Genomic DNA, 13,100 nt, shown 5'->3' with positions numbered 1-13,100 from the left:
GTACATTCCAGGCAAGAGGAATGTAGTACCGTACCACCTAAACCACAGGGGACAGGCAGTAGGGAAAGAGTGGTCTCTACACTTAAATGTATAAAAAGGCTGTTTGAGCTTTTGGGAACAATGATGATTCACCTGTTTACCATACACCAAAACAGGAAAACTAGGAGCTTCCTATTTAGCTGTAAGGTCAGCAGGTTGATCATCATTGTTCCCAAAGCTCAAACAGCCTTCACTGGAGAGGGGAGGGACCACTCTGTTCCTACTACCTGTCACTGGCAGCTGAGGTGTGATCTGACACCACATTCCTCCTGTTTTGAATGTATCTGGCAGAAAGCTTGACAGCATGGCCAACCACACACATTTGCGCATCTCTATCTTGCCAACTCTGAAAGAGATGAAGGAGTACCAATCCCTTGCTGCTTGTTGCTTAATTGGTGGAAGATAAGATACTTTCATGCACTTGCAAGCTGTTAAGTACTCTTATAAAGAGGACTTAAAAACTTCAGCTTCTCTAGTCTTTGGTGGTGGCACTAGTAAGGAAAGGAACATTCTTCCTCCCTCTTCAAGGCAGCAGCTCAGGTTGGGTACATGCTGGAATGTTTCTCTACTGTCTTCCTCCTCTTTGAGGGCAGCAGCTCAGGTTGGGTACGCTCTATGTTTTCTTCATTCTTCCTCCCTCTTCAAGGCAGCAGCTCAGGTTGAGTATATGCTGGCATACTTCCCTTCTTTCTTCAGTGCTGCAGCTCAGGTGGAGTATGTGCTATAATGGTGTCTTCATTCTTCCTCCCTCTTCAAGGCAGCAGCTCAGGTTAAGTACGTGCTGGAATACTTTTCTTTCTTCCTCCCTCTTCAAGGCAGCAGCTCAGGTTAAGCACGTGCTGGAATACTTTTCTTTCTTCCTCCCTCTTCAAGGCAGCAGCTCAGTTTGAGTACGTGCTTTAATGTTCTCTTCTTGCGTCCTCCATCTTCAAGGCAGCAGCTCAGGTTAAGTACGTGCTGGAATACTTTTCTTTCTTCCTCCTCCTCCTATCCAGCAGCTCAGGTTGAGTATGTGCTTTAATGTTCTCTTCTTGCGTCCTCCATCTTCTAGGCAACAGCTCAGGTTGAGTATGTGCTGGATACGTCTCTTCTTTCTTCCTCCCTCTTCAAGACAGCGGCTAAGGCTGGGTACATGCTGGAATACTTCTTTCTTCCTCCCTCTTCAAGGCAGCAGCTCAGGTTGAGTATATGCTGGAATGGATGCAAGCTTCAGTTACAATTACATTTTTTCCAAGTTGGAATGATTGATTCCAGCTTGCTCTGAAGGCTACTCCTACATAAAAGGCTCTGGTTTGTATACCCAGGAAAAATACAAATTGCTATATTTACAAATTTCGTTATTCTGATCCTATGCCCTTTTTCCTAACTAACCTGGTTTCATCTCATAATGCTCCTTGAAGTAATTAAATTAGCTGGTTCACTGTCCTATGCAGGTCAGATGATACTCAAAAGATTCTTTTGGGTTTTCTGCTAATATGGACCTTATTTGAGGAATTCTGATAAAACACTTGAGCTTTGTTGACACTGATGTGGTATTTTTGGAAAGCTACAAAGCAAAAGAAGTGTTTTAATGTACAGATTATTAGACGCACATGAAACTTGTAGCAATTAATTCATGTTAAAAGGCCTTATCTTACTTCCTGTTAATATCATCATTCAAGAACATGAGAGTATGATTTACCCTATCAAAACAATTTCCCTTTGTCTTGCTTGTAACAAATATTCAGTGGCAAAATTAAAGTAGCATCTTACTTAAAACTATAGTAATTGGACAGTACTGGTATGCACTACTGTTAGTTGTTCATAGCACTGGTGCCAGTGTTGAAAAATGTCAGCAGAAATGGCATAATGAGCTTAAAATATGGAATCATTCTGGTGTCAGCCTCACAATTTATTTGATTAACTATTTATCACAAAACCTTTTTTACAGTATTTAAAAAGAACCATATTTCTCCCAATCCCTTGGAATTATGGGAAAGTAGAGACAGACTTTTCTTAAATAATAGTAAATGCTTTGGTGTATTGGGAACGAGTTGGCAAAGGCCATCAAGCACAGCCCTAAAATCAGTGTCAAGGGATATGCAGTAAGCAATGTCTCATTTAGCTGGCACTGGGAAGCCAACAGAGTAAGAATATTAACAAGAAGGCTGAGGAAGAACAATGTACATTTGTTGCAGAAGAAAGACCTGCTCAGCAGAATGTGAGTTCTGTAGCTTGACAAAGATTGTTCTTAGTCTCACTGGCTGCTGGTCACGACCTTTCACGACCAACCTATATAGCTTCTCCCCGAGTTAGATTCCAAGAAGGGTTCAAAGACTGGTGCTCCTCTACAGAAGAAAATAATCAAGGGAAATCCCAAAAATTCACCTTCAGGTGAAGATTCTGGCTCCCCACTTTCCTTTTCTTTTAGCATTCCTAAGACCAAGAATGAAAGAGAGAGTGCAAAGGCAGAATGGAATCGAGGCACTCCTCTGCTAAGTCCTGCAGCAAAAGAAAGTATTATTCTCTCATTATTAATAGTTTCTCCAGTATACAAACCCACCTATTTCCTGTATAGAAAAGTTATTAATTTCTACAGAAAAGAAAATAGTTATCAATTGGCAAATCTGTACTCTTGAAATTCCAGAATCAGAAAACATGTTGCCAAGATCACAGAAACCAAGTTGTTGGTTGTTTGAGTGTCCCTGACACACTGGGTAACTCCCAAAAAAAGCAATCAAGAATGATTAATCATTCAGATATAGCTGGACAACCACCAATACCAGATAAGATCAAAATAACATCCACAAAACTTCAAAACAGAGTACTGTATAGAGTTCTGCAACCAGAGCAGAGACAGAGAGACATGCTGACTCCAGATCAGTTGACTAGGCAGAACTCTACCACTTACCATCTGCCAAAGCATAAACTTCTTAGACACCTCTATGGTGTGTGGATGTATGATAGGCTTGCCTTTGCCACACAAAAGTAAATCACTTACAAATGGTCAAGTCCAGTTTAGCTAACTTTATTTCATGGCTTTCCACAGATTTGTTTCAGATTCCCAGGCCCTTTATAAAATGTGTAGTAGTTGATCAACTCGTACTCTTGCACTGCCTTTTCTGTCAACACCAACATCTGATTTGTTTATTACTGTGACAGTAATTAACCTTTAGGGTAATAACATTTTATTCCCCACTTCATCATCAAAAGGTCATTTTGGTAAGGAAAAAAAAAAAAAAAAAAAAGTCACGTTTGCCACAAGCATGGTTAAAGGCTGCTACCATGCAGAACTGGTACTCACTCTAAATGTGAATAGCAAACAGAGGCCTACCACACTAAATACTGTACTCAATTCCAAGACGATATAGTTGTATCAGTAACTATACTCTCCATCACAAAAGACAAGCACTAGCATATGATCTTCGTAAAACTGATAAATCTTTTGTACCTCCAACTTCATCTGTTTCGTATGCAGCTAGCTATCAAGCCAAAACAGAAATGAATTGAAATTATTGCCCCTAAGAGTCAAAACATGCCCAGAATGGGCTTCCTGCTGAGCCTGCTGAAGAATCAGTTGGCAGTGATTGTGGGCTTGTAAAACTGTACTCGCAGCATTGGATATTGGTACATTTTGCTACCCTTACTTCACCTCCCAAACGAAAGCCCTCTAAGTTCAACTTTTCTCCAGGTAATTCTTGTGATGGAATAAAAATCTGCATTTTGGCAACTGAGCACAGGTACTGTATACCCTGGTCATCATCAGCAGTTGAAAGTCTTAGCCTGGAAACAATACCAAATGTGTGCTCATAATGCAATACACAATCTCTTGTTTAATGTACATGTATTGCTGAAGTGGACTAGACACCCAGAAAACCACAGGAAAAACCAAATTTCCCAGGTTAAAAATACGGGACAAATGAAGTTTTTACTGCACTAACACATTACTGTACTTGCAAAAAACATCATGATAGGATGAATCGGAAATGTCGCCCAGGAGAGCCGTGAGAATAAAGAACTATAAACTATATGAATACCAAAGTTAACACTGAAGTGAGTCTGTAGTCATATATATATACTGACACCCTCAGTGTCATGTATATGAATTGCTGGGTGTGCCATTTTGGAAACTAATAGGAGTTGATCTTTACAACAGGCAGTTTATAAGATGTAAAATATAAGTTTGCATTGTACGTTATGCTCTAAACATTCCTAATTTTATTGTACAGTATGGATTTTTACCAACACTACATTTTCAGAAGATCACTTCAATAGAGTACTGTATTGCCATTACATTAGGTAACACTTGATCTCACTAAATGAACGAGCTAAACTGTACAGGAGCCGGAAGTATCCTAGGATGGTTTGGCAAACAAAAATAAAACAAGTAAAGTCAGTGCTTTAATATATTTAAATGAAGTGCCTTTTGAGGGATGTATTTAAATTTTGGGGCTATATTATATTTGCAATTAATCTGTTCTTTTTAATTATTTGACATAATGAACTGCAAAATCAGAATGTGATGATATGAGAGACTCCTTTTAGTAAATATTTATTTTTATTTCACTTTGTTGCCAACTAAAATTACAAAAGAAAGGGCAGTGTTCTTTAGTCAACAGCAAAATTAACTTAATATCTATGGAGAGGCAAATTTTACCCACATTTCTTGATGAAAATTATCACACCACCAAATCAACCTTAATATACATTCATTTACCAGCCTTTTATATACTGTAATTGTATTTTTCAAATGCCAGGTGCTATTTTGTTTTACATTACACTGTATTTTCTTCAAATTAAAAATGCGAACAGTAAAATAAAACTTAGTTTCCATTTGTTAACAAAAAGCTGGATATCATAACTGTACAATAAAATGAGAATGGGGTATTCTTTTTATCAGTATGAATATACAGTAGGTACCTGACTTAACAATTCTTTTTAAAAGCTGGATATCATTACTGAACAATAAAATTAGGGTGGTATTCATTTTATCAGTATAAATGTACGGTAGGTACTTGATTTCTAAACATTTAAAAACTTACCTTATCCTTGGATTTGTAAATAATAGACTTTTTCTCTTTCAACCAGGTACCAGTGACACTGAAGACAGCCTCTCTCTCAGTAGTCTCAATACCAGCATAGCTTCCACTGACTCTGTCTTCACGCGGATGGGCATTGGCGCAGGCGGGAACGGCCAGGGAGTGGTCAGGGGGAGTAACTTCACCCTAGCTGCCCTCAGACAACTGGGTATCCACCTGGAAGAGGGAGAAGACATTGATTCCTTTATTGCCAATCTCACCATTCCTCCTCCACCAGAAGGAAGTGTGGTAAGATCATTTTGACCAATTTTTTTTAATAGCATCTCTTTCTGTATTTCCTTTAACCTTCTGTTGCTTCTTTCAAATGAATAACGTATTCTTTGCAAGCTCGAATTTCAAATTGGTGGCCCCTATGGGCTTGTTCCATATGAATAGGGTAGATCTGAATAATAATAATAATATATTCTTTGGAAGCTGGATTTTCAAGTCTATGGCTCCTCTGGGCTTGTTCATATGAATAGGGTTCATCTTTGAGTAATAATAATTTAACAATAATAATAATAATCCCCTCATAAATTGACTACTGTGTTAATTGAGGAATTTTATATTTTCAGGACCTTCAAGCCTGCGCTGAAAGTAATAAAATGGGTAGTGAATATGACATATCTGCATTTATCATACCCCCACCTCCCTCTTCTGATACAAAAGACAACAGGTCTTCTGATATTATCAGAAGACTGTACGAAGCCAAAGAGGGAATAAGCAAGGTATGTATATTTGCTGGATTAAATAATGATATTTACAGCTGCTTTATAATCACATTGCTACTAGAATATTATAAAGGTTTGTACACACATTTACTATGAAAGTCTTCACGTTACTCTCCAGATATTCTTTATAGTACTTTAAAAAAAGGAATCTGTTTCTGCCTACCTATATTGTGACCATCTTTCAGTAAAGTATTTGTAATAAGAAAAAACTATTCTAATATATTTACTAATATCCTGAGAATACTACAGATATGAAATTTGCAAATTCTTTAAACTTGTGACTGACTTCCTTGACATTTCACAAACCTGCATTTTATGGTGATTGCCAGTACAGTTCAGGATGCCTGAAGACCAAACCTGAAATATTGGACATGCTCTTGACTATAAAATAAAATTTATTTTAATGGCATTTATTGCAAATTTCTGTACAGTATTTCTACAGAAAACTTATGGAATCTGAGTTTAGTACAGTATAACTGCTTGGACTTCACTCCCTAACATTTAAAAACATTTTGACAAAATTAAAAAAAAATTACAGTGGAATTACAAAAGAATAATTTGCTCCAGACCAAATTAAGCAAAAAATCTCATGAATTCCAGATGTGTGATGATGGCAGCGACCTGGAGAGTGGGGAAAAGGACCAAGAGATTGCCGAAGTTAAAATTAGCTCCGAGACAATGGCTAAACGAGCCAATCAGGCTGGCAAAGTAGCATCCTTACAGAGACGTTTTGAAGTTTCTGCCAGAAATGCCTACGCTAGTCCTCCTAATAATAGTGCCTCCATAGACAATCGACAATTATTATTGAAACTTAGTAAAGATAAGTCTAATTCTCCTAGTGATTCATCAGGCTACGACAGCCTTCGATCCAATCATTCTAATGTAGGGTTTGAGTTGGATGCAAAATTAGCACAAGCTCTTGAAGAAAATGACAAGATGTTCAAAAGTTTCGATACGCTGAAAAGAAAACAGTTGATGAGTGGTAGAAGTGGTGGTGTTAGTACAGTAAACAGGGAAAGTAGTAACGATAGCAGTGATTCAAGTCCCCCTTCAGTTATGTCTAGAGTGCGAACATTCAGCTCGGGTTCAAACTGGGGCACAGCTTCTTTGCAGAGGCCATCAACCCTTCAGCGCCAAATGACAGTGCCAACTACCAAGGCAGAACTATCAAAGGAGGAGGACCCCACCTCCCCCTCCTCGAACGCCCGTGACACGAACCGGTACTCTCACCCACCCTAAGAAAAGTGTGCCTGCTTCGTCCAAAATTCAGAGAAGCATATCCATGAGTACAGGTAATTTGGCAAAATCTGCCTCCCAGGGGGACATCATGATCGAAACCAAATCTAACACCATACTCAAGTCGCCAACAAAGAGCACCAAATCATCCGCATCCAGCGAGGACCTCAGTGATTCCAAAGCCTCCCCAGGATCTCCCTCAAAGCAGAGTTTAGCTTCAAGTAATGATTCCCTCACCTCCTCCTCAAGTGTGGTCACAGTAAAGTCTGCATCCTTAAAATCACTGGACAATGATGAAGACCCGCCTGAGTTACCCCCAAGGAATGGGGCAAAAGCTGCCATGAAACCACCTCTTCCACGTAGCTCTTCTCAGGTTTGTTCTTTGGTTTTACCGTCACTTGCATGATTTTTTGACAATTACATTTTTTGAGCTGGACTTAATAGTGTACTAATTCATTACTGAAGATGTATTTTTGTATACAGTTTTTCTTAGTGGTAATTTTACTACCAGTTTTTTTTTTTACTTCATGCTTGCTGAATAATGCCAGTGCAGTAATGTTTTCTAGTCAGTGAACATAAACCACCTTTTTGAATTTGGAATAATTTCCCCTAAGAAAGGTTTGATTACTTATCCAAGCACAGAAGCATTTGTAGTTAGATCATTCTGATTACCATTCAAATTTTGACAAGTTATTTCTAAGTTTTTCCTATGTTTTTTGTACCATACTAATTAAGAGTAATGTGCTGAAACTACATCAAATCACTGTTTAAAAGTCCAAGGCTTGAATGATTAAGCTTTTTAAAAGAAAAATAGAGAACTAACATACTGTTTTTCAAAAGAAAAAAAGATAACTCATATACTGTTTAATAACAGGTAATTTTCATTAATAACCTCATATACTGTTTAATAACAGGTAATTTTCATTAATAACCTATTTTTTTGCAGGATAATGTAAAAATTGCTATGCACAACAAAGGATTACGTTCACCTTCACCTGTGCACAAGACATTGAGGAGTCCGTCGCCTGACAACACTGAGCGACCACCTTCAGTGCCTTCACGACTACGCAAACCACAACTGAGCCCTTCCAGCTCTCCGACTAACAACCTCCCTGGTACGCACCGTCCTCGCAACTTGGGCAAACTCTCTGCTCCATCCCCTCCAAGTGGGAAATCCCCAGCTTCCAGTCCAATATCACCCAAAGGTAATTCAGGAGGCGTGTCACCCAGGGGAGGAGGAGGAATCGTGCGTTCCCCTCAGAAGAGTCCAAAGGCTACTCGAAAATCCCCTTCTTCAGAAGACAAACCTCAGTTACCTGCAAAGACTAGTCAGTCACCTGCACGAAGAGCACCATCGTCTCCCCCTGCCACTAATGGAGTGCGAAGTCCTGTTCAGAGTTCGGGGAAAACTTCATCACCATCATCACGGCTTCCTAGACCTGATAATACCAGCGTTGCTTTCAAAAACAGTCTCAATCAAGAAGTAGCACCCCTACAAACCTCTTCCCCAAAATTATCACCCAAAGCCAAAATGGTTAATGGTAAAACTCCAAATGGCACAGATTTAGATGATTCCTTAGACTCTGGGAGCTTTGACCAAGATTCCTTGGAGGAAGCAGAGGATGTGGAAGTCATGCCCCCAGCCTCACGGGACGCATTCCGACGCCTTGCCATAGTTGTTAGCACTTCTTTAAAATCTCTAACAGAGATGGCTGCAGCTTGTACAGAAGCCCAGCGCTCAGGTGGTGTAGCTACTCAAGATGAGGTCAAGTTCCAAGAGGCCAGAGATGCACTGACAAGTGAATCAAGACAGTTTGTAACTGCCTCAAAGTTGTTCGTTAAGTCAGCAACAGAGTCTGAAGAAGTTCTACTACAGTGTCTCTCCAACTGCATAACACTTATGCAAAAGATGGTTGATGTCACCCAGCAAGTCGTGAGACACACGACGACACCTCTCCAAACGCAGAATGTCGTCGTCAAGGTGAGAGATGTCCTTACCACCTATCAGTCGACTGTGCGAGCAGCCTTATCAGCTGCCGGGAGGGGCATGGACCACCCTTCCATGAATACTCTCATGACTCAAGCGACAAACCTCGCTGGCGTACTCACTTCCCTAATGCGTACTCTCAGAGTATTTAGCCCGTGAATGAAAGATGTGATTTCTTATATATAATATAGAGAACTAAAGTACATAAATACCATATAAAATAGCTTAACTATAAATCCATCATTTATATCAAGTGCAATGAGAAAAGTACTTAATGTATTTACACATTTTGTAGATATAGCAGTAGAGAAAAATTCATTACAGTACCGCCTAACACCATCATCGTCTGCAACCTGACCAGCTTTTGTATATAAAGTATACAGTAATGATAGAAATCTCAGGTATTTCAAAATATTGATTAAATCAGAAGAGCGAGAGAAAAAGAAGTGTCAGTGTTTGAGCTAAAATTAGAAAGAACAGGAGTCAGACAAGTGGATTTCACTTACTACATAGAGATGTATATTTATTACACAGATATACAGTTAATATAAATGTGTGTATAATATTAACTCCACTGTAACTTCACACTTGACGATAATAAAACTTTCCAAAAAAAACTCCTGTTTTCTCAAATGTACTCATTATTTTTATTTACTTTTTAAGTTCCAGAGTTTATTTTTAACTTTATAATCATACCTTTTTTTTTTTTTGCATTTGCATCTCACAAATTGCTTCCACTTTTTTTATATATATATATATACAGTATTCAGTAATATCATGTTCATCATAACTGTTAATTTCCATACTGTTAATTTCCCTTCCCTGCCACTAGTGTCTGTTGATGTATATATTGTATGTACAGCAAAACTAATGATGTGAAAATGAGCTCATCCTTGGCGTTGCAAAAGATCAGTGTTTTTTTTAGTGTAACTGCTGTATTTTCTGCTGAATATAGTGTTACAAGAGTAATGATACAAACGTGTTTGAATTGAAACCTTTGAATTCTGTCTGAAGGGGACGTCTCAAGTAGTACTTGTAACACCAGGAGCTATCAATACAGAAATTGGTCTTAGGGGACATCTCAAGTTATAATTTTAACACCAGGAGCTATCAATACAGAAATTGGTCTTAGGGGACATCTCAAGTTATAATTTTAACACCAGGAGCTATCAATACAGAAATTGGTCTCAGGGAACATCTCAAGTTATAATTGTAACATCAGGAGCTATAAATACAGAAATTGGTCTCAGGGGACATAAGTTATAACTGTAACACCAGGAGCTATTAATACAAATTGGTCTCTGGGGACATCTCAAATTATAATTGTAACACCAGGAGCTATTAATACAGAAATTGGTCTCAGGGACATCCCAAGTTATATTTGTAACACCAGGAGCCATAAATACAGAAATTGGTACTTCAACTACTTTGCTTATGATTATTCAACTACTGTACATCTTGAAACTGGCAGAAATGAAATACAGTGTACAATAATGGCACCATTAAATCAATACAAGTTTGTTTTTGAAGGAAACAATAATGACAAAGCCACAAACTTTGTGCAGATTCAAAATCTGGTAACGATGGTGCATATGACATCTTTAGAGATCTGTATACTTAACAGCTACCATATTTTTTCCTATGCAACATATTGGATGTGATTAACTTTTTTTTTTATATCTCTTACTCTGACTGCTGAAATTTTTTTTATATATCTCTTACTCTGACTGCTGAACTTTTTTTATATATCTCTTACTCTGACTGCTGAACTTTTTTTATATATCTCTTACTCTGACTGCTGAACTTTTTTATATATCTCTTACTCTGACTGCTGAACTTTATATTTCTTACTCTGACTGCTGAACTTTTTTATATATGTTACTCTGACTGCTGAAATTTTTTTATATATCTCTTACTCTGACTTCTGAAAACTTTTTTATATCTCTCTTACTTTGCTGAACTTTTTTATATCTCTCTTACTCTGACTACTGTTAAGTGTAAAGTACAGGTCAGTTTTGGCTAGGAACTATGTGGCATTGCAGGCTATAATATTATAGGGTTTCTGTTACTTAACAGAGTTTGTTACTTATCAGAAAGACCAGACCCCCAAAGCATCTGTAAGTTAATGATAACCCTGCTCCTACAGCTAAAATAAAAATTACAAGTACTTTAACTCATAGCAAGGCATTCAATAGCAGTCTTAAGTAAAGTTTACAGAAATCTAGTCTCCTTACAGTTCACTGAACAAACCCACAATGTTTTCACTTCATCCCATTAACTCCCCAACTTTTTAAAACCCTCAGTAAGATTCAAATACTGAACTTGGACCTCAGGAAATTCCAAGAAGGTTAAAATTTAATATGTATTTCACATAAATGAAATTGTAATGAAAGCTCAACAAACATCAAGAGCAAAAGAATTGCAAAACAAAACGCTTACTCAAAATAATTTGTTTTTGCATAAAGAGAGAAGCTAAATATGACTTGAACTTCTTAAAAATTTGGTTATTACTTTCAAGTACAGTACTGGGGAATCCCAACCTCCCTCACGTAAAATGTCTGAGAGGAAAGTCCTGAAAGCTTCACATTTTCAATCAAATCTGGCAAAAATGAGAAACTGGCACAGGGACTAGTCAATAACCACGTACATGTGACAGAGATGAATGCTAAGAGGATAGAATACAATAGAATATGAATTTAGGCCAAAGGCCAAGTGCTTGGACCTGTGAGGTCATTCAGTACTGAAAGGGAAATTTACAGTAAGAAGGTTTGAAAGGTGTAACAGGAGGAAAACCTCACAGTATCTATGAAATCATTGTTAGAGGGTGGAAGTCAGGTGGAAGAAAGAGAATATAAATGGAGGTACAGTAAAAGGAATGAGAAGTTGCAGCTAGGGCCCAAAGTGACGCTGCAAGGACCCTTTAAGGGGATGGTCACTTTTGATAAATTTGTCTCCTTGGGTACCTTACAGGGAATTAAGGCTATTAAGTAACCATGATCAGATCTAAGTTAAGAGTTTACATTTATCATAAATTCCCTCCCAAAATACTGAGTTCTGCAGGACTGGTCCAGTCCCAGAGAGGGAGAAGAACCTAGGAAAAGGCTGCCCTGTAACCTTCCTCAGTAAAAACAGTGTGTAATTATGTTCCCTAAAGATGAGGGAGAAACCCAAGCGGCCTCTTCTTGGGATGAGGAGAAGCACTGACAAGTCTTTTAAGCAAAAGCCTCTCTGTTGGAAGGAGAGGAAGAAAGCCTCAAAGCATGAAAGGACACGGTCTCCAAACTTCACAAGAAAGTTTTAATGTTAAGTTTGTGGTGAGGGCTGAGTCAAAGCAAGAACTCCCTTTGGGTGCCTGTGAGGAACCTAGCAGATCTTAACTGTCTTCTAAAACATCAGCTTCAAACACACTGATGAACTACTGGTGAAGAGGTGATTGCCAGGGAACAAAGGTGCCAGAGACAACCTGACATCAGATTCCAGCCAGCAAAGGATATCCTTGCACCCAAGGAGAAATGATTGCCTTGATAAATTAAAAGTGTGACACAACAAGAGCAGAGGGAACCAAGTTTTTTCCAGACTCAAGCTGATTCATGAAGAATGGCATAATGGTGGCAATCTTGTTTCTGAAGGCAGGCAATACTAGAGCTCATGTTGTACTCACTCCACCCTTCAGTCTTACTCTCTGCAAAGAACTCATGCACTTGAATAAAAAATCCCATGCAAGTTAAGGCTGTCTCCAAATTTAACCCACAATTTCAGTGCGGTGCACTGTAGGCATTACTTAAGGTTCTTTGCAGCGTGCCTTCGGCCCCTAGCTGCAACCCCTCTCGTTCCTTTAACTGTACCTCCGTTCATATTACCTTCTTCCATCTTGCTTTCCACCCTCTTCTAACAATCGATTCATTTCCTCCTGTTACACCTTTCAAACTTAATGTCAACTTCCGTTTCAGCGCTGAATGACCTCACTGGTCCGAGTGCTTGGCCTTTGGCCTAAATCCTGTATTTATACGATTAGAAATGAATAAGCATTTGAAAATACATTTAAGGTAA

At 38.5% G+C, this 13,100-nt stretch overlaps 1 protein-coding gene and 1 long non-coding RNA gene across 3 annotated transcripts in view; one reads left to right on the top strand and one right to left on the bottom strand.

Annotated features, from left to right (window-relative positions):
- Positions 1–10,028, top strand: part of LOC136838413 (serine-rich adhesin for platelets) — a 549,424-nt gene extending 539,396 nt beyond the window's left edge. The window contains 5 exon segments of the mRNA XM_067103288.1: positions 5,107–5,345; positions 5,672–5,824; positions 6,428–7,008; positions 7,010–7,436; positions 8,010–10,028. Coding sequence (XP_066959389.1) covers positions 5,107–5,345; positions 5,672–5,824; positions 6,428–7,008; positions 7,010–7,436; positions 8,010–9,209 — 2,600 coding nt within the window. The 3' untranslated portion in view covers positions 9,210–10,028.
- LOC136838415 (uncharacterized) overlaps positions 5,154–13,100 on the bottom strand; it is a 51,712-nt gene continuing 43,765 nt past the window's right edge. The window contains exon 17 of one of the 2 annotated variants that reach the window (XR_010852989.1): positions 5,154–5,273. This is a non-coding gene — a long non-coding RNA (uncharacterized lncRNA). The remainder of the gene's footprint in view (positions 5,274–13,100) is intronic. The other variant, XR_010852985.1, reaches the window with a different exon arrangement.

Source organism: Macrobrachium rosenbergii, chromosome 5 (assembly GCF_040412425.1).
Source record: "Macrobrachium rosenbergii isolate ZJJX-2024 chromosome 5, ASM4041242v1, whole genome shotgun sequence".
Taxonomy (NCBI): Eukaryota; Metazoa; Arthropoda; class Malacostraca; order Decapoda; family Palaemonidae; genus Macrobrachium; species Macrobrachium rosenbergii.
Note: the sequence above shows the minus strand (reverse complement) of the source record. Positions and strands in the feature narration are given on the sequence as shown.